Source organism: Equus asinus, chromosome 4, assembly GCF_041296235.1.
Source record: "Equus asinus isolate D_3611 breed Donkey chromosome 4, EquAss-T2T_v2, whole genome shotgun sequence".
NCBI lineage: Eukaryota > Metazoa > Chordata > Mammalia > Perissodactyla > Equidae > Equus > Equus asinus.
In genome coordinates, this window is record NC_091793.1 from 117,740,117 (window position 1) to 117,765,254 (window position 25,138).

Sequence of the window (25,138 nt, forward strand, 5' to 3'; positions counted from 1 at the left end):
AGTTAAGCAAGAACTGACTAATTTATCGTGAATACAGTATTATTCAATGTGTAACAATAAAAATACATAAAATGTAGAAAAGTGCCAGGAAAAGAATCCCTGTGGATTCATTTCAGAATCTGCTTACTCCTTAACATTTCGAAATTTCTTCAAAATTTGGGATCCCCTTTCCAGTATCGCCCAATAAACCTTGAACAAAGAAATACCACCTTAACTTACTAAAAATAACAGAAGGTTTCTATATGTAAAATCATTTCCTCTATTATCTTCTAAAAACAAACACTACCAAAGAGAGAATAAGACAGGAAAAAATAATTAGAATTAGAATTACCGTAGATCTCCAAGTGAAATTCACACACCAATTTTGAAATGTCAGCAAAAAGACGTTTGGGTAAATGCCCCAGTGGTGTGGTAGACTCCCCAGACGGAATTAGAAGACAGATGTCTTCTCACTCTGACAGAATAGGTGTTCCCTGTGGGAGGCATCTATTTATCATTCAATTGCCATTTGCCAAGAAAATATAGCTATTGAGCAATCTTGTCTTTGGGGAAATTAAAAGAAATAGAGTCCCTCAAACTACTAGCAATGTTAACTTACCCACCAGTGCTTTTTCTAAAAATTTGAGGACAATTTCAAAGAAAAAAAAATGTTTTTTGAGGATATTTAGTGATTGAAATTTAGATTATGGATTCACATTGGTATTTTGCCATAACAAATAGATCACACAGCCAAATAGGATTGATGTAAGTAGGAGGACATTGGAGCTGACATGGAGACTAGAATAGAGTGATACTTAATGTAAAGAGGAATCAGAGTCCTTTCCCAAAGAGCATAATTTAGATACTAGAAAAGACTACCAATATAATTTTAAACAGTTACAAGAAATAAAGCATAACGCAGTAATATTTATTTTACAAATAGTAAATAGCAAAAGTGGACAACAGATTGATGAGGGGAGGCAAAAAATAATATCTTTTGAGATCCAAAATAATCAGATTGAAATAGCAGTACATCATTAATAGACATGAAAAAATTGGAAGTAAATTAGAATTGTCCTAAAGAACAATAGACATTGAGAAATAAATTAGATGATTGGGAAGGTACTGTTTAATTGAAAGAATGGCTTATTAAACAGTTCTTTATTGGGTTGGTAGAGTTAATCTATTTCTAAATCTTGGGTTAATTGCTCTCACATTCAACTGATCAATTTGGGTTAAAAACAGGTTTCCTGGTTTGACATGTCACATGACTGACAGAGAGAGAACTGAGGTGGCATTTTAGACTGGGGTACAAAAAAGTTGGCTTGAATAAATTACTCCAAACATCTCCTCTACATTATTCACTATCAACTGCAAGGTTGCCTAACTCAAAATTCTGTTGCAGTAAATGTAGTTCATCACTATATATTTTTTCTCATTTTGAGAATCAAATTATACACTGATGTCTAGTCATTCCTGTTGGGAATATTTACAAAAATAGCGTGTGGAGGGACATGTTAGGAAGTAAGAGGAGAGAAGAAAGCTAACGCAGAAGGCTGTGTGAGCAAAGAGGATTTTACAATACAGCCTTAGGGGAAATGAAGAAAAATGAACTTTTATTCCTTTATTCTCATGTGGGAAGGTTGCCCAGACATGTAAGAGTGACATTCAGAGCCAAGATAGAATGTTCTACTCTCTTCTAGTGAGAGTAAACTTGGAGTAACTCTGGGCTGGGGAGAGGTTTTTGATAGATAGCTTAAGGTCTATACAATGGGTATTACATTAATATATTATAAAGTTTTGAGAATTCAACAAAACCTGCTTATAAATATTTTGATTTTGTATGAGGTGCTTAGTAGGTAAACAATAAATATTGTTTCTATTCTATTTTACTCAACTATGTTGCATTGAATAATTAAAGGATTCCATAAATTTTCTTCTAAGTCAAGTTTGCCAGTTACTCTGCCTCTCTGAGAAACCTAGGAAGTGGGAGTCAAAAATGTGAGTCTTAAGATCAAAAAGACAATGAATATTTTAATAAAGTCCACATGGAGAGGTAGAGCAGGGCATTGAGGGAAGGACCTCTCATTATGCGTGTTAACTACAACAAAACAAATTAATTTATAAGCATCTCAAACATGTTGAGGGAGGACAATCCTGAAAATGATCTAGTTGGCAAGAGATAACAATTGGAAATTAATTATATAATTCTCTTTATTATTTATTTAAAATGTTACTGACAGCTATTATTTAAGGTGCTGCCTTTATTGTTTTATCTCAGTAATTACAGAAGGCTTTCATATCCTTACTCATAATTTCTGCTCCATCAATCCTATTTTTTTATGCCATTTTGTTTCTCAAATGGAAACTTTCTTATCATAGGAGTTTCCAGGCATAAACTCTAACAGTAGAAACTGATTGCTTTTACAGGAATGTGAAGCCTCCATTTTGGCTTTGGCAGACCCAATTTCCCAGGTAATTATTGGAGGCTCACCTTCTTACTTAGAAACCAGGTAGGGTTTCCATATTAAATACAGGACATCCAGTCAAATTTGCATTTCAGCTGGGACATTCTTGAATTCGAATTTTGTGCATAGGACATACTTACACTAAAAATTATTCATCACTACAGCAACATACCTCAAAACAAACTACAAACTATACAAATAGCGCACACTGATCATCGAAAGTAGACAGTGGAAAGCCCAATGAACTTGGCGAGTACTTTGATTTGGCAATCATGTTTCTCAGTTAAAGCAGGTTTACTGCATCTGCTACATTTCATAACTAATCATTTTTAAAATCTGCTGAAGGAAACTCAGGATTCCTATCTCAATATAAAAGTGAAAAGACACAGGTTAATCACTGAGATTCATCAATCTCTCATCTTCATAAAAACTTTCTAAATCCTTCTTCTTGTGAAAGAGAAATTGCTGCTAAGACTTCAGGAAGATACACTAAATTACCCCTTGCTTCCTCTTGTGAATTTTCTATGATCTACATAATATGACAAGTCTCACTATTCTAAGAGAATTCTGACATTCTAAAACTTCTTTAAAGGTTTCAGTTACTAAACAGTACATCCTCAGAAATTTCAAAGAGAAAATCTCAATGACCTTCTAACCTTCTAATTCTCAACCCATAAACCCAATTTGTTTCATGGGCTTTGGGAAAGTGAGAAATATGAGATACTTATTTGTAAGGCAAAATCTAAAACAAAATTCCCCAGACAATCTGATGATGACTTGTGACATGACATTCCCAAAAGAACTGAAAAAAGATTTTTTTAAATTATGCTTCATCTAAAAACAGAAAAATCTTCTAATTATAATGGCACATATTATATCCTTGCATTTCAATAAATACCATTTTACCTGGAATCCTCGATCATACGAAATCACTTAACCTAGGCAAAGATCCAAGGATTAACAAGAAAAAACAATCAGGAAATTCAAGATTTCAGAAGTGTTTTCAGTTCCATTGTCAAAGCCACATGAAAGAAAAAGTATAATAGCACCATTCCAACATGCACCCTAATCCACCTGTATATATCCATTATTACCACGCAAAGAATAAACACATGAGTAAATACTTCATCAAACGTCCTGGTAGTTAATTTTGATCACCTCTATTTCAAAATGCATTATGACCAGCAAAACTTTCAACAAGGGTTATTTTCTGATGGAAAGAGAAAGCTAAGGAAATCATTCTTACAACATTTACAACTGCATTTCATCTATTATCACTGTGTGGAAACAAATAAAAACTATTTTTAATATTTCTATAATTTTAGCATTTGAGAGCTTTTACTTTTCAAGATGAGACAGTCGTATGAAAGAAGACATTTTTCAACATTTTTAATCCATCTTCAGACTGTTTAATTTTATTCCTTAACCAACTCTCCTCATAGCACATATATATATTATAAAGTATGGTTAGTTTATATCAACTATAAAATCTACAAAAGCCTTGCACTCTCTCCTACAGTGGGCGCTCTAGGATATATCACCAAACAAGTAGATAAGCCTAATGATGAATTGCACAATATGATCAGCACTAATAGAGTAGTTTTCTACAAATGCATTGCAAAAAGACGAACAGATACTTTACATTTAAGAAAATAGCTCTTTGATGTCCTACATCAACATCAAGTAAGGTCTAGAGTGGTAAATGTTAGCAACTTTAAGCCTGTAGGTCCTAGACTAAACAATATAAAGGAACTTTGGACAAATGATAATGCATTCAGAAAGTAGACTAGGTAAAAGGCAAGAATCTCTTCTTGAGGGTCTAATTAGGTTCCCCCACCTCCACTTTTAAAAAATTTATCTCATGGAGACACCTTAGCACAAGCTATCAGCTTTGACAGAACACCGAAATTCTGGCAGTGAACCATAAATTGACCATTACCATAAAAAGAGCTGCTAAATGAGAAACCATGTGCTCAGTATAAAACTAATTTCATGCTTTCAAAAGCACACAGTGGCTTCTAGCAAGATAGTGGCCCTGGGACTTGCTGAGACAGATTGGCGAACACAAATGGCTCACTCCTGATGCGTCTGCTTAGCCAAGCTTTACATGTACCGGCAGTAAACGGGGTTCTCGAATCTTCTGTCAAGAAAATACACACTTATCTATAACTTTAGAGCTGAAAGCTATAAAACAGCTGCCTCAAATAAATTTAGCAGGAAAAACACATACATACACACACACATGCACATATATATATATATATATATATATATATATATATATACACCCCATGTGCCATGTGAGCTTCCAATCAAATAAAAATAGATTTCTCTGCAGACCTAACATACTAAACATGCACTTAATACGCACACTGCTATTTGAATACATCATAACTCTCACAGTCCTTTCTTCTTTAGAAACAGCTTCTCATCGTGCAGGAATTAGAGTTTAGAAGAGCATAAGCAAGCCTGAGCAATAGGACTCCATCTACTCGGAGGCTAACTTTGAGCTTGCCCTTATCTAGTTGGCTTTCAAATACTCTACACTTATAATGCCACATCAGATCTTTCTGGGCATGATGATCTAGTAATTTAACATCCCAGGTGAGTGTCAGTACTTTATTTACATTTAAATGATGAAGTCTGCTACATTTAAAACGTCACGTCTAATTAAAACGCTTTATGAAGAAATGCTGCTAATTTTCTCCTTCTCTCATGCAGTCTACCATCTCTAGAAAGCAATTATTATAGGTTGTCCAGTGCACGACAGGTCATAACTTTTAATTGTTAACAATTAAATCAAGCTTAACAAGGTGTCAACTCCAGTATGTAATCCATTTCCTTACTTTCTTAGTTATCTCATAAACACCACTTATTTCCTTCTATATATTTTTCATGTCAAAGATTCTACAAAGTACATTTAGTTCATAGCCTTTTTTATATACTTGAAGCACATAATAACACTGCTAATTTCCTACTTTCAGTAATGATAGCAAATCACATAATATCACTGACTTGTTCTGAATGTTTAAAATGCAAAGGAAGTCACCTACTGGTAAGATGTCCTCGGCAAACAGCTAGCACAGAAAGAAAAGAATGCTATCAAACCCACTGAAGGAGTTCACTTCCCAATAAAATTAAAGAATCATATATCTTGCTCTTCAGTGTTGTCCCTTTGGATCTGTCAGCACAACGTGATACACACAATTGATAACTCTACAGGGTTCAACACAGCATACAAAAGAATGTGTTACTGCCAGCCCAGATCCCAACATCCAAGTTTCAGAATAAAAATGCTCACCTCTGCTAGGAAGTCCACTCCACATCCTGGCAGGGCTTTCACCAGCTTCAAGAGCAACCAAGTTGGATAAACAAAACTTCCAGGATGTGACCAGTGTAAAGCACGGTGCTACCGAGACTTGGCTTCGGCTCTGATTATGTGTGTGACAGTGCACGCTATATCAGTGCAGCTCCGAACCTTCCCAGATGCTGGCTTATTGCACTGCTCATTGAAAATCCTTTACACGCTGGCAACATTTTAGGGAAGGACAAGCACACTCTGAGTCATTTGTAAAGAAAGCAGAGCAATTTCAATTCTACATCTCCATGTGTGCTGAAACCAGAAGCACTGTCAACCTACAAGTCTGAGGTGGATTTATGCCGAGAAACAGGCAACCTAAGCCTTCATTATCAATGCATGAAATCAGCCACTGTGATCAAATTCAAGCAAACCACAAAAAGGATATGATTATGAAAGGCTCCACAGATTTAGCACCAAACCTTATGGAATGAAGAATCATCTATTGAAATTGTGTAAATGTTAAAAATAGCTCTGGCTTTTCAACAATGAGCAGGATACAGAGAAGAAATCAGCAGTCTATATTATAAGGACTTATGATAAAAGCTGCAAAAATCAAAATAGCTGTAGGTTCCTGGGACCTCTCCATAGACAAATGAAATCACTAGAGGCTGTTATAATTATAAGCCCAAAATTTCCATATATTTGACACAGATGTCCATTAAAGAGCAAGTTAAATATCCTTTAACCCCTAAGTGCCTGTTTTTAAATTAAAATAATAATGACAGTAAAAATGTGCAGGGCTATGCTAGCACCAGGGCAAAATATTACCAATTTTACTCTAAGACAAATTCTTAAACAATAAAGATTTAAATGTATTCTGTGTCACAAGAAAATAAACATACAAGGTAGAGAATATATTTAACATCATAGTCTTTGACTGTTTATTATTTTTAAAAAGTCTATAGCTCATTAGATCCATATATCCCCATCCCAGCCACCCCCAGATTTCTACCTTTACCTTTCACCAATTTTCCTCTTTTGTTACTGAAATATAAGAGGCAAGAGCCAGTTGACATAGTCTTAAAAAGGCACAAGGTAGCTATAGCCCAGAAAGTTGCAGCAATGATTTGAGATCACAAGATGTAGAGCTTTGATGTGTGGATGCAAAGTGCAAAGCAAAAAGGACATAAAACATTTATCAAAAAATCACAAAAATAAGTGGAAGAAATTCCTAGTAGGCAGCATTAATAAAGCACACATTTAAGGTACTATGCAGATTTTTTTAATGGGTTTTAGGTTCTCAGTGAAACTCTAAAGGCAGAGCAAATTGCCTTTATTGAAAGGCAATTCCTGATTTGAGGATCTTCTGTAAATGACCGTGTTCAGTTCTAGTAACACTGCTATCTCTTAGGTGCCACATTTAGTAGAGTCTACAGTCTAAAACATCTGTATAAAAGAAAGCAATATGCAACAACATACGTTCACATAACACAGCATTCTAGAGCAACGTTAAACATGGCACTCCCATGGGTATCCTCATCATGTCCCTATGTGTAGAGTTGACACCTTACAGTCTGCTAATTAGACACCTTTCCTTGGAGACAGTTATAGAAATGCATGAGTGGATATACACACAGGCAAGTGTGTGTGTGTGTGTGTATGTATACCGACGTCACAGAAAAATGCACTTATCCTTTGTAGTTACCTTCGCTGCCTGAACTCCATTCGTTTTGTGCCTCATGAAGCCCCTAGGACGACATTTGAATGTATTACGAACATTGGCTTTGGCCATTACTGACTGATTCAGCAATTGCTCAGTGTTCTCTCTCTCTGTACTTTTCTTTCTTAGAAAATCGTCCATGAGAGATTACGTACCTAAAACTCTTCCCATATAGGCAGCTCCCTACTAATAAGATAAAAGTTTAAAAAGAAACCGTAATATTTGATTATAAGTCCTCAATCACTTATCTAAAACCTGTGGTGCCAGATGCACTTCAGAATTCAAATGTTTTCAGATTTTAGAAGGAGAACTCTGCATACACCATGAGTTATATAATGCCTCCAGTGGCGTCTGGGGCAACACTCTATAACTAGACACGCTAATACTTCTGCAGTAAAACATGTGCATATTCATACTTGATGGGATAAATGAAGACTATTATTAACTTCACATCAGTTCAGGTCAGATTTTGTCATCAATATGCATTACAAAACCTTCTTATTTTCATGGATTTCAGGAATTGTAGGTAAGAGATTGTGGACCTGTAGAAAGGTTTACCTAAATGTTACAAGGCTATGGATTGGAAAATGGTACCTAAGGAAGTGTTCTCTTGCTTGGGTAAGAGATTTGGAGATTAACATTGCTTTATAGGATGGGCAAAAAGTACGAAAGAAGGTGCTATGAAGACTGAGACACACAGTAGAGCAGAGATGTGGCGATAATGCAAGATGGCAAAACTAGGGCATGGGAATGGAAGGCAAGAAGAAGCCATTCAGAATTATTGCATCAGGAAAATAAAACATAATGATAATAATATCAACCACTCATTGATCACCTACTTTATACCCAGTAATGTAAAAGGCACTTGACATAAATATTTCTTTTAGCAACCACTTGATAATTTTCAAAAGGAAATTTTAAAAGGAAAAATGTATTTTCAGAATGAGGCATAAAACATTGAGCTATCTCACCCTCTTCTCATTGTACCCCAAAAAAAAACATCAATGATGTTAAACATCACATGTGAGAATGGCAGAAACAAAAAAATAAACTACCTTATAAAGTAAAGGGCTGTATTTTATTTTTATATGCTGTATACTATTTGATGTAGGAATTCTTCAAAATCACTTGTAGAAAAAAAATGTAGTTATGTTCTTTACCATTGATATTCAAACTGTTTAACTTTAAAACCAATTTTTAAAAAGATTATTCCCAAGAAACATGAATATTATGTTGTGTTTACTTGGAGTTTTCCTATGAATGTATTTCCCAAGTAAATGCTTTTTGAAGTAAGTACATTAAAGAACATTAACATAGAAAAGTGTTGATATGAGACTTAAGACTTTGGGCCTATAAACATTCACCATCTTCTAAGAGATGTTGGTCAAAGGCTACAAAGTTGCAGTTACGCAGGATGAATAAGTCTAGCGATCTAAGGTACAGCATGATGTCTAGAGTAAACAATACTGCATTGAATGCTGGAAATTTGCGAATAAAGTAGATTTCAGGTACTCTTACCACACATACAGACAAAAATGGTGATTATGTGATGAGATGGGTGTGTTAATTAGCTTGACTGTAATCATTAACTCTGTATATCAAAGCATCACCTTAAATATACACATTTTTTCTTTAAAAAATTAAAAACTATAAGCACTCTCCTCCAAAATAAAAGTGTTTCTTGAGTGCTTTTTGGGGCCCAGACTGCAATGGGGAGGCCTCCCAGAGGCGTTTATGAGAACACTGGTCTTCCTATTCTCTGTACAAAGTATAGTGGAACGTGTGGCTTTAATCTTAGTATCTAGAATATGATCATGAAGTCATTTTCCAGGTGAAGAAGGAAACTACATTAATTCACTTTGACAGTACAACACAATTTGGTGAATACTTTCTTTAACAACTGAAAACCACCAGTGCCCTGGTGGTTTGACAGAATTATGGCAGCTTCTAAAAGTAACTGACTATCCCATAGAGTGGATAACTCCCCAGGATCAAAATCCACATCTCCTCATAGCTTTTACGTCATGTCTACATAAGAACAGATTAACTTCCAGCATCTACAGGCCAGGATCTCTGGGTTACAAGGCAGGCTTACCAGAGGACAGCCTCTTGAAATGAAGTAGGTCAACAAGAGATGAATGCCATCACACACAGCCCATAAACAAACTACAATAACCAGCCCACCATGATTCACAGCTACCTGAAGAACCAGCTCCAGAAAAACCATAAGTGCCAAGGATGAACACCAATCCCCTGGTCAGTTGTAACATTCCACACAGCAATGCCTAACTTGGAACAATGTTTAGCAGTCTTCTTGGCTGTGATGCTGTCAAGGTATGAGAGTAGAATTTCTGTGAGAAGAAAGTTGGTCAGTCAGGAAGACAACACATTCATCTCATAGGGAGAAACTAAATTCACTAATTTTAAATTCCTATTGAGCCAGCTACCAAAAGCCTTTTTCCCTAGATGAGTTTAAAATAGGTAACACTTCTAAAAAAAACACCAAGATTTTAAGTGTGCCTTTGATGATTCAAATCACTCAGCCACCCAAACACTTACTATAATTGCCTAAGATTCAGTTTCCACACTGAAAGGTGTCAGTACTTGGTTTTTAAACACCAAGACTTGAGGGGCTGGCCTGGTGGTGCAGCCGTTAAGTTCGCACATTCCTCTTCGGCAGCCCAGGGTCCACCCGTTCGGATACTGGGTGCAGACCTATGCACCGCTTGGCAAGCCATGATGTGGCAGGCATCCCACATATAAAGTAGAGATGGGCACGGATGTTAGCTGAGGGCTAGTCTTCCTCAGGAAAAAAGAGGAGGATTAGTGGCAGATGCTAGCTCAGGGCTAATCTTCCTCAAGAAAAAACACCAAGACTTGATATGAAGGAACATTTATCTGTTAATACATAGGATTTATGTAAAAGTTCATAGTCCAAAGCATTCTTAAATCCAAAGTCTATTTGTCCTTCACCAGAAAAGGGCCAAACACTCCTTTTAATTCTTTTGTGTTTTTTTTGTTTTTTTAAAGATTTTTTATTTTATCCTTTTTCTCCCCAAAGCCCCCCGGTACACAGTTGTATATTCTTCATTGTGGGTCCTTCTAGTTGTGGCATGTGGGACGCTGCCTCAGCGTGGTTTGATGAGCAGTGCCATGTCCACGCCCAGGATTCGAACCAACGAAACACTGGGCCGCCTGCAGCGGAGCGCGCGAACTTAACCACTAGGCCACGGGGCCAGCCCCTAATTCTTTTGTTTTTTGAAAGTTCCATTCAAACTCCTTTATATATCGATTCCTTTGAGATCTGTGTTTATATAATTGACACTCATGTTTAACATTTTTAAACCACATGCACAGAATACGTAGTTGTTCTAGAATGACTTTTTCAGTTGTACCTTTGGTGTAGTTCTAGATTTCTGACAGCATCCAAAATGCCTGGGGCTCTATATCCAAGCATTTTGGGGAGTTGGAGTTAGAACTTCAGCCTCTATCCTATTTCCAAATTGTTCTACCCTCATTCATAAGAAACCTCAACCTCAATAAGCTCTACAAGATAAACCTCAATTAAATTAGCCTAGGGAATATGGATGTGGGGCACTAACTCTATTCTTATTTGGAAGCATAAAAATAGGATTTTGAAAACTACTTGGAAACTTACAGAGTTGGAAATGTATATCAATATCCTTCTACTGTATCATCACTGGGTCTGAATTATTCCAAGTAAAAGACAATTCCTGGACTCTTTCATAGGGATCTGAGATTTATACCAAGGAAATCACATGCCCTCTTTTCAAGGACCAATCTGGCATATTCTGACCAAGACATTTTCCCCGTCTGTGTCTGTCCCCTCGTGGAAAACTATAGGAAGTCATATGGGCACTATCTAATGAATGGTCTATATAAGTATCATTCCATGAAAAGATTTTTATGGACTAATAATTAAGGAAATAAGTGAATTTTAAATAACTTAACCCACCAGCCTCTACAATGAAATGCTTTATTTACCTAGAGCCCTTACTGGTAGAAACTCACTGGTCCTTTATCAATGAGTTGTTATGCTTTCACAGTGGTACTTGTACTTTACAAAATGTTTCCCGGTTAGATGATAAATGGCAAACTGACTCATCAAAAATGAAGAAAAAGCAAGCATTTAAAACCATATGTTTTTACTGAAAAAGTAAAAGACATTATCATATTGATGAATTCTAGCCCTTTCTCAGTATCTATCACACCAACCTGTTTGTTCATTAACTATTTATGTTCATATCTAATATCTCTTAAATGGACTACAATTTTTCACAAATGGGGGCAATATTAAAATACTTAAATAGTAATTTTTGTTCCTGAAAACTGGAGAAAAATTTTCCCCATAGTCCTTTCTCTCTCTTTCACATGCTCACACACACACACACACCCCAATATCTTCCCTATAGATTGTGCTTAATGCATAGAAGATGCTTAAAAAGTCTGTCGAATAAGCATGCTCCTGCCTACACACTCTTACCCACCACACATATCCTCACCCCTTTATGAGTATTTCTTTGCTTTCCATTCTCACTAATAAATTCCAGCAAAATGTGGGATTTGGAATGAGGGAAATATCTTACTTTCAATATGCTTGTGGCACCATCTCGTGGCCATGCTATAGTGTTGCAGTTTCAAGTTTAATTTCTAAAGTTCAAACATGTCTGAGAAAATGTCTTTGAGCACAAATTTTACATTTTAAATATAAATGAGACGGAATATGAGAAATCTGGCCTATGTATTTAAAAACACACACACATATTTCAATAGTCATACTACCTATCTATCACGGTGCTGACCCTAGAAGCTGTTCCTTGAATGGATAATAGGAATGAAAATAAGACTCTCCTCAGAAGTGACGGGGAAAATAAAAAGCTGAGAATCCTGAAGGATCCAAGAGGCATCAAAGAGAAGGACAGAAAATGGCAATAGAGAAAAGAACATGCTACATGATGCTCCAACTGACAACCCATGTTACAATCTTGCTCTCCATTCACACCTCCAAACCATTACCTCTACTTCCTGCTGCAAAGTCCCCTGGTTTTATCATCCTTATCCTCTCCACTCTGCCCCTAAAGTGTCCTCAACTCACAATCTACTCAAACTCAGTTCAAAATTCCTAAGGTCAAATAAAAGATGCCACTTCTCGCATCAAGAGGCAGAGCCTATTTTTCCACCACTTGAATTTGGACTGGTCTTGTGACTAGTTCTGACCAACGGAACCAAGTGGTTGCAGCTTCCCCTCTTGCTGTTCTATGACCTCTGTAACCTCCTTGAAGAGGACAGTCTACTGGCAAGAGCAGTTCAGCCTACAGCCACCACCAAATGCCAGACACGTGTGTAAGGCCAACTTAGAACTTCCAACCCAGTTGATGTGCCTGCTGCCTGCAGCTGTGTGAGTCCAGGACAAAAACCACCTAGCTGAGCCCAGCCCCAACGTCTGACCCACAGAATCATGATTAAAATAAAATTTTTAAAAAATTTCTAAAGGCTTCTGCTTCCTTCCCAAATTCTCCTGTCCGTCTTTCTAATTCTCTCACTCAGTTTCAGCCACAGACATCTCAGCTTTTTGTACATGTCAAGCTCTTTCTCAGTTTCAGATATTACACCTTCTCTTTACTCCCTTCGAATCACTTTTCTCCACTTTCTTTGCTTGACTAACTGCTGTTTAGTCTTAAAAGCTTAACCTCAATGAGATTAGAAATTCTTCTGGAATTAATTGAAGGTGAGAGAGAAAATGGGCATGTTAGTCAGTATGTAACTGGAAAAACCAAACACTGATAATAAGGAAATAGTCCTGAATTCTTTTCATTTTTACTTTGTGAAGAATTTGTTGTAAAAAGCTATGAGAGGTAATGAGAGATAACGTAGACTGTGAGACAGATCCTGAACTTGGAATCTCTGTGTGGCCTTCGGAAAGGCCTCTCAATCACTCTCATTCTCCTTCCTTATCTACAATGTGAGGATAATCATACTTATCTTGTTGGGATTTGAGGCCTAAAGTCATTATTTCAGTCTTTCATGATAACCTCCAATCAAGGAGGGGGTTTTTGACTCCTCAAATCAAGTACAGATGTGTCTCCCTTACGACAATTCAGCAGAACCTCCAAGCTCTTGCCCTTACCTTTCATAGTTCTAAACATTATTTGTGCCAAACCACTGCCAAGGGCAGGATCAGAGGTCACCCCCTATGAGACAGCCCTCCTCATTCTGAGGAAATATGGATCTCAAAATCTCCAGAATAAAATCAGTCCTCCCCATCATCATACTTGGGGCGACTTGATTCTCCATGATAGGCACAAACGTTCCTTGAGGATATAAGGAGAATAAGATGTAAAATTAACATTTATTACTCTATCTGGTGAGCTACCTGCTTCTGATGGGAAGGGAAGGGTACAGAGCATCACGTATCACTGACTGATATGTGGGGAAAGCCTCTGAACAGAAAAAGCCAGTCTGACCACACAAACAGGCTGCATCCAGAGAGAACTTAAGTCTCTGTTTCTGATTCAACTTCCACATCAGGTACACTGATGGAGCAGGAATCAATAAGCATAAACCAGGCAATTTCTACCCCACCCAACTTATATCCATAGATGGAAGGCAATAACACCATGGTGAGGAATCAGGCCACAGGTTAGACTGACTTGCTCCAAATCCCAGCCTTGCCTCTTCCAGCTGTTATCTCACCTCTTTCTTCCTCATTCTCATTGTACATAATAGCAGTACCTTCCTCGTCAATCTGTTGTGAGGATTCAAATGAGATGACCCTCTTAGCACAATATTGGCACAAACTAAGGCATCAGTCATCCACTTAACCACAGCCTTTCGGTCTGCCTTCACTGTCTTTATAATACTGTAGGAGGTGCAGAGTGGCTTGTAAAGTTCCCAGGGATGCTGGGATTAGGGGTGGGGATTGGTTGACGGGGATGGGGGGCTGTCACTCTATTCCCATGACATCATCCCTCTCTGTCCACGAGTGAGTGAATGCCCTAGGGGAAGACAAGGAGCCCAAGAAGGCCACGTTTCTCCTTCCTGGCCAATTCCCAATTACAAATTTATTTAAGGTAAGAAGCTCCTTTTCTGGGTATAAATCCTCCTCAATCGGTTAGCTTGGTGTTCTCAAAGACCAGGAACTTCCACATCCTCTGGGAACTTGTTAGAAATGTAAATTCTCAGCCCCTCACCCCCACCCCCACCCCAGGCCTACTGAATCAGAAAGTCGGGGGATGGAGCCCAGCAATCTGCATTTGAACACATCCTCCAGGTGATTCTGATGCATGCTAAATGTTGAGGACCACTCGGTTCGATTATCAGTCATCACACATCAATTGCTTTAAATTTCTTGAGTACAGATCCACCTCAGAAAATGAGAATGGTGAATGGCATAGGGCTGGAGGGGAAATATTACAGCAGTGGGCAGCCAGGATAAAGAATAGGTCTCAGCCTTTGATAGCAGACGGCAGGATGAGGGTCATTAGCCACCCTACATAGAGAGTAACTGTGGCCAATTTTATCTGGACTTGAGAAGCTGTATGTAGGCCATGGAAAATCATCTCTGTGCAGTCATGTGATATCCTGGGAAGCAACACCTAAGCTGGGATGTCTGGACTTGACGGGGAGGCTGCTGGTTGACATAAACCAGAGTGGATAGAAAGAGAACTTGTGAGAGCTGTGAATTCCAGCAGCTGTCGCTGATATTTTTTTACATGTATGTTTGGGCAGCCGTATTTTTCTTACACTTCTGTTGCCAAAGGGCAAGGAAGACTCTTCTTTCTGTCCTAGCTCCTTTCTACTTTGCCAGAGGAATCTTCCTCCTTTTCCCCAATCATCCTTCACTCCAGTAATAATAAACTATAATTGATTCCTCCATGCATGTGCACTGCTCTCCCCTCTGCCTGAAATGTTGTTTTTCCTTGAATAACTTGAAACTCATCTTTGAATATTCACCTCAAATATCACCTCCTCTAGGAAGCCTTCCCTGACCTTTGTAAAGTTAACCATCCTTTTCTCTCTGCCACATATACCTTATATGTGGATCTATCATTGTTTTTAGCATACCATATTGTCATTCATTTATTTAGATATCTCTCTTCTCTTGACACTTAAGAAAATAGTGTGTTTTATTAATCTCTGTAAAGTAGATACTTGATAATTTTTAAGAAGCAAAACCCTGAAATTTGTGTTCTTTATCATCTCTGATAATGCTATTAGAAGATGGGCATTTTAAGTGGTCACCTTTATTTTGATTTTTTTTTTTTTCCTGAGGAAGATTAGCCCTGAGCTAACATCTGTGCCTATCTTCCTCTATTTTTTTTTTGGAAGTAGGACACCTCCACAGCATGGCTGGTGAGTGGAATAGGTCCGTGCCCAAGATCTGAACCCGCGAACCCAGGCTGCCAAAGCTGAGAGCACAGAACTTTAACTAGTACGCCAGGGGGCTGGGCTCTACTATGATTTTTTAATTGAAATTTTTATTGAGATTAATTAGAGATTCACAGGCGATTGTAACAAATAATACAGAGAGTTCCCTTGAATCCCTGTAGCCAGCTTTCAATGATGGCAACATTTTTTAAAACTATAGAATAATACCACTGTCAAGATATTGACATTGATATAAGCCACCAATCTTATTCAGAACATTTCCCCAGTTTTACTTGTATTCATTTGTATGTGTGTGTCTGTGACCTGTGCAGGTTTGTGTATCTGCTGCTACAGGATCCCTCATGTGGACCTTTCATAACCACACCAACTTCCCTCCTGGCATCTACCCCCATCCCTAGCCCCTTGCAACCACTAATTTGTCCTCCAGTTCTAAAATTTTATCATTTCAAAAGTGTTATACAAATGGAAACAGACAGCATGCAACCTTGTGGGACTGACTTTTTTCACTTAGCATAATTCCTTAGAGAATCAACCAACTTGTTAAGAGTGTCAGTAGTTCATTCATTTTTATTATTTGACTAGTATTCTAAGGGTATCGATGTACCACAGTTAGTTTAAGAATTCACCCTCAAAAGATATCCATGTCAGGGCCGGCCCACTGGCATAGAGCTTAAGTTTGCATGCTCTTCTTTGGCAGCCCGGGGTTCGCTGGTTTGGATCCCAGGCGCAGACCTACACACCCCTTATCAAGCTATGCTATTGCAGGCGTCCCACATATAAAGTAGAGGAAGATAGGCATGGATGTTAGCTCGGGCCTAATCTTCCTCAAAAAAAAGGATATCCATGTCAAATCCTGGGAACCTGTGAATGTGACCTTATTTGGAAAAAGGATCTTTGCAGATGAGACTAAGTTAAAGATCTTGAGATGAGAAGATAATCTTGGATTATCTAGGGGGGGGGGCCCTAAATCCAAAGCCAAGCGTCCTTACAAGAGAGAAGCAGAAGGAGGTCGGAAACAAGACAGAAGAGGAAAAGACACAGACGTGGGAGAAGGTGGTCTGAAGGTGGAGGCAGAGATGGGAGTGATGCAGCCACAGCCCAGGAGTGCCAGGGCGGCCACCAGAAGGTGAAGGAGGCAAGGAACGGTGCCCCGGGAGGGAGCGCAGCCCTGCCAAACTGCAGACTTCTAGGCTTCGAGAGAATACATCTCTGTTGTTTCAGGCCACCAAGTTTGTGGTAATTTGTCACAGCAGACTTAGGAAACGAATACAGAGTTGTGTATAGTTTTTGGCTATTACAAATAATGCTGCAATGAACATTCACGCACAAATTTTTGTGGGAACATGTTTTCATTTCTCTGGAATAAATTCCCGAGAGTATAATTGCTGGGTCAAATGGTAATTACATGTTTAGTTTTATAAGAAATAGCCCAAATATTTTCTACAGTGGTTGTACCATTTTACATTCCCATCAACAACGTATCCATAATACATTTTCTCATCATTCTAGCCAACATTTGGTGTTGTCACTATTTCTTACTTTAGTTATTCGATAGGTATATAGTGAAATCTCATTGTGGTTTTCTTTTTCATTTTCCTGATGACTAACGATGTCGAATATCTTTTTATGCGCTTATTTGTCACCTGTACATCCTCCTCAGTGAAATATCTCTTCCTATTTTGGGCCATTTGATAATTGGATTGTTGGATTTCATTTTTACTCTTGAGTTTTTAGAGTTCTTTATATATTCTACACACTAGTCCTTGTTGGACATGTGGTTTGCAAATATTTTCCATCATTCGTAGCTTATATTTATTTTCATTCTCTTCACATGATATTTCACAAAGGAAAAGTTTTTAATTTTGAATGAGGTCCAATTTATCAATTTTCCTTTTATGGATCATGCTTTTGGTATCAAGTTAGAACTCTTTGACTTGCCCTAGGTCCTAGACATTTTCTTCTATATTTTTATGTTTTCCATTTAAATCTGTAATCTATTTTGGGTTAATTTTTGTGTATGGTATGAGGTCTAGTTCAAAGTTCTCTGTGGGGTTTTTTTTTTTTTTTTTTTGGCCTATAGATGTCCAATATCTTCAGCACCATTTGTTGAAAAGGCTATCTTTCTTTCATAGAATTACTTTGCACCTTTGTCAAAAATCAACTGAGCATATGTGTGTGGGTCTGTTTCTGGATTCTCTACTTTTTTCCATTGATTTATGTGTCCATACCTCCACTAAAACAGCACTGTCTCAGTTAAGTTAGCTATATAGTAAGATCTGACATTGGGTAGAGAGTCTTCCCACTTTATTCTTCTTTGTCAAGACTGTTTTAGTTCTTCTAAGGCCTGTGCTTTTTCATATAATTTTAGAACAAGCTTGTCTATTTCTACAAAAAATCTCACTGGGGTTTTGATAGGAATTGCCTGGAATTTATAGATCAGTCTACAGAGAATCGACATCTTAACTACGTTGAATTTTCCATTGCATGAATATGAGATGTCTCTCCATTTATTCAGGTCTTCTTTGGTTTCTTTCCTTAGCATTTTGTAATTTTTCAGCATGCAGATCCTGTACATGTTTTTTTAAGTGTATATTCTAGGTATTTCATTTTATTGGGAGTGATTGTAAATGATACTGTTTTAAAATTTTGGTTTCCATGTGTTCATTTTTAGCATATAGATATAAAACTGATTTACGTGTGTTCATCCTCTATCCTGCAAACTTGGTAAACTTACACATTAGTTCTATGACTTCTTTTGTAGATTCTTTGGGATTTATACGTAGACCATGTCATCTGCAAAGAGAGAGACTTTTATTTCCTCTTTTCCAATTTGTATGTCTTTTATTTATTTATTCTTGCCTTATCACAGTGGCTAGAGCTACCAGTACAATGCTGAATAAGAGAGGTGAGAGTGATCATCCTTACTTTGCTGTTGGAGAAAAGTATTCTTTCACCATTAAGTGTGATGATAGCTGTAGACTTCTTGTGGGTGCTCTTTACTAAATCTAGGTAATTCTCTATTTCTACCTTGCTGAGAGCTTTTATCATAAGTGAGTGTTGGGTTTTCTCAAATGCTTTTCCTAGATCAAGTGATATGATCATATGATTTTTCTTCTTTAGCTATTTGTATGGTAGATTATAATTATTGATTTTCAATTGTTGAACCAGTTTTGCAAATCTGAAGTAAATTCAACTTTGTCATGGTGTATAATTTGTTTCATATATCACTGGAATCAGTTTGTTTGTATTTTATTGAGAATTTTTGAGTCTAAGTTCATGAGAGAGATTAGTCTGTAGTTTTCCTTTTTTTATATTGTCTTTGTCTGGTTTTGGTATCAGGGTAATACTGACTCATAAAATAAGTTGAGAAGTATTTCTTCCTCTTCTATTTTCTGGAAGGAATTACGTAAAACTGATGTTAATTTTTCTTTAAATGCTTGGTACAATTCTCTAGTAAACCATATGGATCCAGAAATTTATTTTTGGGGACTTTTGCAATTATGAATTCAATTTATTTGATGGCTATAAGCTTATTCAGATTGTCTATTTTATCTTGGTAGAACTTTAGTATTTTCTGGCTTCTGAGGAACTGGTTCATTCTTCTAAGTTATCAAATTTATGAATATAAGTTTGTAGTATTTGCTTATTATATTTTTAATTGCTGCAAGTTCTGTAGTAATATTACCTATTCCATTTGTGTCTTCTTTCTTTTCACCTCTTGCTAGAGGCTTATAAATTTCCATTGATTTGTTTCAAAGAATCAGCTTTTTGTTTCATTGATTTTTCTCTATTGTTTCCTATTTTCATAGCAGAAGCTCTCAATTTTTATCATTTCTTTCTTTCTGCTTGCTTTGGATTTACTTTTGTTTTTTCAGCTTCTTGACATAGGGACTTATTTATTGGAGACCTTTAGTGCTACAAATTTCTTTCTCAGCACTATTTTAGTTACATCCCACATCTTTTGATATGTTGTGTTTTCATTTTCATTAAGTTCTATGTCTTTTTTATTTCCTTTGAGACTTACCCCTTGATTCTTGGATTAAGAGATATGCTGTTTAATTTTCCTGTCATTTTTCTATTATTGGCTTCTAGTTTAATTTTGTTATGGTCAGAGAACATACTGTGTATGATTATAATTCTTTTAAATGTGTTGAGGTTTGTTTCATGGTCTCAAATACGGTTTTTCTTGGTTAGTGTTCCACGGACTCTTGAAAAAAACCATGTGTTCTACTGTTGTTAGGTGGAGTTTTACGTAAATTAATTAAATCCTATTGATTGATTGTGCTTTCAGATCTTCTAAATCCTTGCTGATTTTCTGTCTAGTAATTCTATCAGTTTCTGAGATGGGGATGTTGAAGTCTTCAACTGTAATTGTGGATTTACCTATTTCTTCTTTCAGCTGTATCTGTTTTTGCTTCATATATTTTGAGACTCTGTTGTTTGGCGCATGAACATTTAGGATCATTATGTGTTCCTGGTGGATTGAACCTTTTATCACAATGTAATATCTCTCTTTGTCTCTGGTAATTGTCTTCACTCTGAAGTCTACCTCATCAGATATTAATATAGGTACTCTTGCCCTTTTTTTTGTTGTTGATTACTGTTTGCATGGCATAGTCTTTTTTTTTTTTGGAGGAAGATTAGCCCTGAGCTAACATCTGCCTCCAATCCTCCTCTTTTTGCTGAGGAAGACTGGCCCTGAGCTAACATCCATGCCCATCTTCCTCTATTTTACATGTGGGATGCCTGCCACAGCATGGCTTGCCAAGTGGTGCCTAGGTCTGCACTGGTGAACCCCAGGCCACCAAAGAGGAACGTGTGATCTTAACTGCTGTGTCACCAGGCTGGCCCCTGGGACATTCCTTGTTATCATTTTACTTTCAACCCACTTATGTCATTGACTGTAAAGTGAGTTTCTTGTAGGCAGTATATAGTTGGGTAATTTTTTTAATCCACTCTAAAAATCCCTGTCCTTTGATTGGTATATTTGGGTCATTTAAGGTAATTATTAACATGTTAGTGCTTATATCTTCCATTTCCTCATTTGTTTCCTCTGGTTCTCCTTTCTCTGTTCCTCTTCTCTTGCCATTCTCTGGGTTACTTGAACGCTTTCTGAGGACTCCATCTTGATATATTTATATTCTTTTTGATTGTCTCTCTTTGTATAATTTTCAGAGTGGTTGCTATGGGCATTACAATCTACACATGTGACTTATGACAATCTACTGGTATCACCATTTAGCTACTTCAAGTGAAGTACAGAAACCTTACTTCCATTAAGTTCTCTTTAACTTCCTTACTTTTAAATATCATTGTCTTGAGTATCAGATGGTTATAATTTTTGTTTCAATCATCAAATATGATTTATAAAATGCATGCAGAAAAGGATAGTGTGAGGATTAATTTTATGTGTCAACTTGACTGGACCACAGGGTGCCCTGATATTTAGTCAGACATCATTCTGGGTGTTTCTGTGAGTTTGTTTTTGGATGAGTTTCACATTTAAGTCTATTGAGTGAGTAAAGCAGATTGCTCTTCCTAATGTGGGTGGGCTTCATCCAATCAGTTACAGGCCTGAATAGAACAAAAGGCCGACCCCTCTGAATAAGAAGGAATTCCTCCTGCCTGACTGCCTTCGATCTGGGACATCAATTTTTCCCTGCTTTCTGACTTGAACTGAAACATTGGCTCTTCCTGGGTCTTGAGCCTACCAACCTTTAGATGGGAACTACACCATCAGCTCTCCTGGGTCTCTAGCTTTCTGAGTAGAGACCTTAGAACTTGTCAGCCTCCACAAATGTGTGGGCCAATTCCTCATAATAAATATTTTTTATTATATATGTATACACACACACATAAATACACACATACACAGATACATTCTATTGATTGTGTTTCTCTGGAGAACCTTGACTAATACAGATAGGTTATTGTATATACCTATATTTCTGCTTTTTCCATTTTTCTCTTCCTCTCTAAAGCGCCAAGTTTCATTCTTTTATTATTTCCTTTCTATTTGAAAAACTTTAGCCAATCTTTAAAGGCAAATCTGCTAATTATAAATTCCTTTGTCTCATACAAACTCCACCCCACGTGGTAATGGAAACCTACTCTTTCCCCAGAATTGCATCCAGATTTGGCCTGGGGCGCAGAGGGGGCTCATGAGCTTATGTGGTGCCAAGGCCCAGATAGGAGAGTTTATGGCCTGGCTGTCATTTCTACACACAAGTATCTGCTGAGATATTCCTATTTCTGTCTGGTATTTGGTTATCAGCTCATGCCCATACTATGGAGTGTTCCCTTGTTCCCAACTATGAGGGATCTTTAGGGAGGTGTGCACTTCACTCACGACACATGGGAACATTTTCCTGCCACTGCTCTAATCCAGGCTGCAGGAAAAGCCGCTTCCTGTTCCTCTCAGATGCCCCTAGGAGGTAACCAGGCTCACACAGCAGCTTCAGTGCTCACTAAGCCCACAGGAAATCAGGAGGCTGTCTCGGATCCATCTGCCCACCCTTGCTAGGGGCCAGGAACACTGGGATCTTACTGTCTTTGTAGATCCTTGGAGGGATGGAAGCATGCCACTACTTTGTCTGAAGCCAAGACTCATTTGTGGTTCCTGTTATTTCCACCCACCCCTTGGGATTGGATGGGGAAAGGAGTGGTGATCCTCCACACACAGAGCGAGTTATCTAAGCTCTGCTGCTTTCCCTCTGAGTCTCATTTTGCAGCCCAGAGGGTTCTTACGATGTTTAGCAAGGGAGAGTGCTGGGAAAGGGATCTTGCTGCTACTCATCACAACTCCCTCTCGTAGGAAAAAAATTACATTGGTACGGTAGCCCCCCTTATCTGCAGCTTCACTTTCTGTGGTTTCAGTTACCCATGATCCACCACAGTCCAAAAATATTAAATGGAAAATTCCAGAAATAATTCATAAGTTTTAAATTGCATGCCGTTCTGAGTAGTCTGAAGAAACTCATGCTGTCCCTCTCTGTCCCACCCAGAACATGAATCATCCCTTCGTCCAGCCTATCCATGCTGTATGTGCTGCTCACCTGCCCATTAATCACTGAGTAGCCATCTCAGTTATCAGATCAACTGTCATGGGATGGCAGTGCTTGTGTTCAAGTAACCCTTATTTTACTTAATAATGGCCCAAAGCACGAGAGTAGTGATGTTGGCCATTCAGATAAGCCAAGGAGAATCCATACAGTGCTTCCTTTAAGTGAAAAGTTGAAAATTCTCGACTTAATGAGGAAGGTAAAAAAATCATATGCTAAGGTTGCTAAGATCTATGGTAACTTTTATTACAGTATTTTGTTATAATTGTTCTATTTTATTATTAGTTATTGTTAATCTCTTATGGTGTCTAATTTACAAATGAAACTTCATCATAGGTATGTCTGTATATATATATATGTATATATAGGGGTCAGTACTATCCATGGTTTCAGGCATCCCCTGGGGTTTTGGAACGTATCCCCCACAAACAAGGGGACTGATGTACTTTGAGACACACACACACACACACAGCAGAATAGTTTTAAGGTGCCCTCTAAGAATCTTCCTGTTATTACAGAACTGAGATCTAAAGGTCCTCTAGCTACCCTGAAGTCTGAGGTTAGTGGAAGAACCGACAGTGGTTAGGGCTCAGTCACTTCTTACTCAGAGGAACAGCTCAAGTCTCAACCACTACCCTGTGCACCCCACTCCCACCCTTGCCAACCCCAACACTGTAAGACTGACAGAGAGGAGGGGAGTTACCTCTTCAATTAGCAGTTATTGGATGGCTGACTCTACTACACATCTTTCCCCCTTTGGGGAGGAAATGAGCTACTCTTTTCCTCCCTGTATTAGTTTGCTAAGACTGTTGTAACAAAGTCCCACAAACTGGGTGTCTAAAACAGAAATTTATCACCTCACAGTTCTGGAGCTAGAATTCCGAAATCAAGGTGGTGATAGGGTTGGTTCCTTCTGAGGACTGTGAGAGAAGGATCTGTTCTGAAACTCTCTCCTTGGCATGTAGATGGCCCTTTTTCCCATCTGTCTCTTCATATCATTTTCCCTCTATGTGCATCTCTGTCCAAATTTCCCCTGTTTATAAGGACACCAGTCATATTGGATTAGGGTCAACCCTAATGACCTCATTTTAACTTAATTTCCTCTGTCAAGACTCTGTCTCAATATAAGGTCACATTCTGAGGTATTGGGGATTAGGACTCCAACATACGTTTTTTTGGAGGGACACAATTCAGCCAATAACACTCCTTAAAGCCAAGCAAGGGGTGAAAAAGGGAGACTGGCATTTTGCTCCCTGATTAGGTAGCTGCTTTGTCAGTGGACCTGCCAGTGTCACCTGTGGTAACTAAGCAGGGAAAAGAAATGTGTAGAAGCCCACATACCCTGCTCCATGTCTACCTGCCTGAGCTCCCAGCAGCTCCAGGTTTTCAAGAGGAATGTTATTTGTCAGATAGACTCTGTACATGCCCTCAAGCCGCAAGAATTGGTACACAGATGAGAATAGAAGACACAATCTTGAAAGGACTGCTACACACGGTTCTGGAACAGGGCCTTTTGCCACCAACTGAGGGTAAGCTGGAAGACATAGGTAAATCTGAGGGACCCTCAATGTGTAAGAGACCATTTCAGGCTCTTCATCTGTTAGGAGCACCTGTGGCCCACAGAGACAACCAGTGTAGTAATCACCTACTAAGAATAGCATTGCAACCTTGCCAAGGCTGTGAGGTAAGGACACGTCCACCCCTCCATCCCTCCATGATTCTCCACTACCTGGGCAGAAGGGCAGACCAAGGGAGGGGTAGCCTGAGAGCTGACTGTGCCCCATCCTCCACTCTAAGCATCCTTCTAGCCAAATCTTAATTCTTCTATGAGATGGATGTTTTTATAAATAGAACTGAATCCTCTAAATCAAAGAGTCCCTCTGAATATACAAAAGTGAGAAGTTATGGGCTGAGAAGGTGTAAAGGGAGCTGCTACCCTGCAGGAAACAGACGTTTGATAGATCAAAACTGAAGAAAGGGACTAGAAAAAATAAAACCACATCAGGCTCACTCCTTGCTGAGCAGAGACGCTACACGGTAGACGCTGTGCACAAGCACACGCAGCAGCACTAAGGTCTATTCCACTTTAGTTCCCGCTGTTTCATTAGCATGAGATCATGGAGAGTTTCCCTGCCATTAGGTATTCTTCAGAAATATAATTTTTAATGACTACGGTTTCTATCATTCATCTTACAAACGT

General features: G+C 38.1%; 1 protein-coding gene across 7 annotated transcripts in view; it reads right to left on the reverse strand.

Annotated features, from left to right (window-relative positions):
• The window catches only part of ZNF385B (zinc finger protein 385B), a 387,462-nt gene that overhangs the window by 274,059 nt on the left and 88,265 nt on the right, over positions 1-25,138 (reverse strand). The window contains exon 1 of one of the 7 annotated variants that reach the window (XM_070508198.1): positions 5,749-6,039. The exons of 5 other annotated variants lie outside the window; for them this stretch is intronic. In XM_070508198.1, coding sequence (XP_070364299.1) covers positions 5,749-5,773 — 25 coding nt within the window. In that variant the 5' untranslated portion in view covers positions 5,774-6,039. Of the gene's footprint in view, positions 1-5,748; positions 6,040-25,138 lie in introns of those variants that run through there. One more of the 7 variants, XM_044768630.2, reaches the window with a different exon arrangement.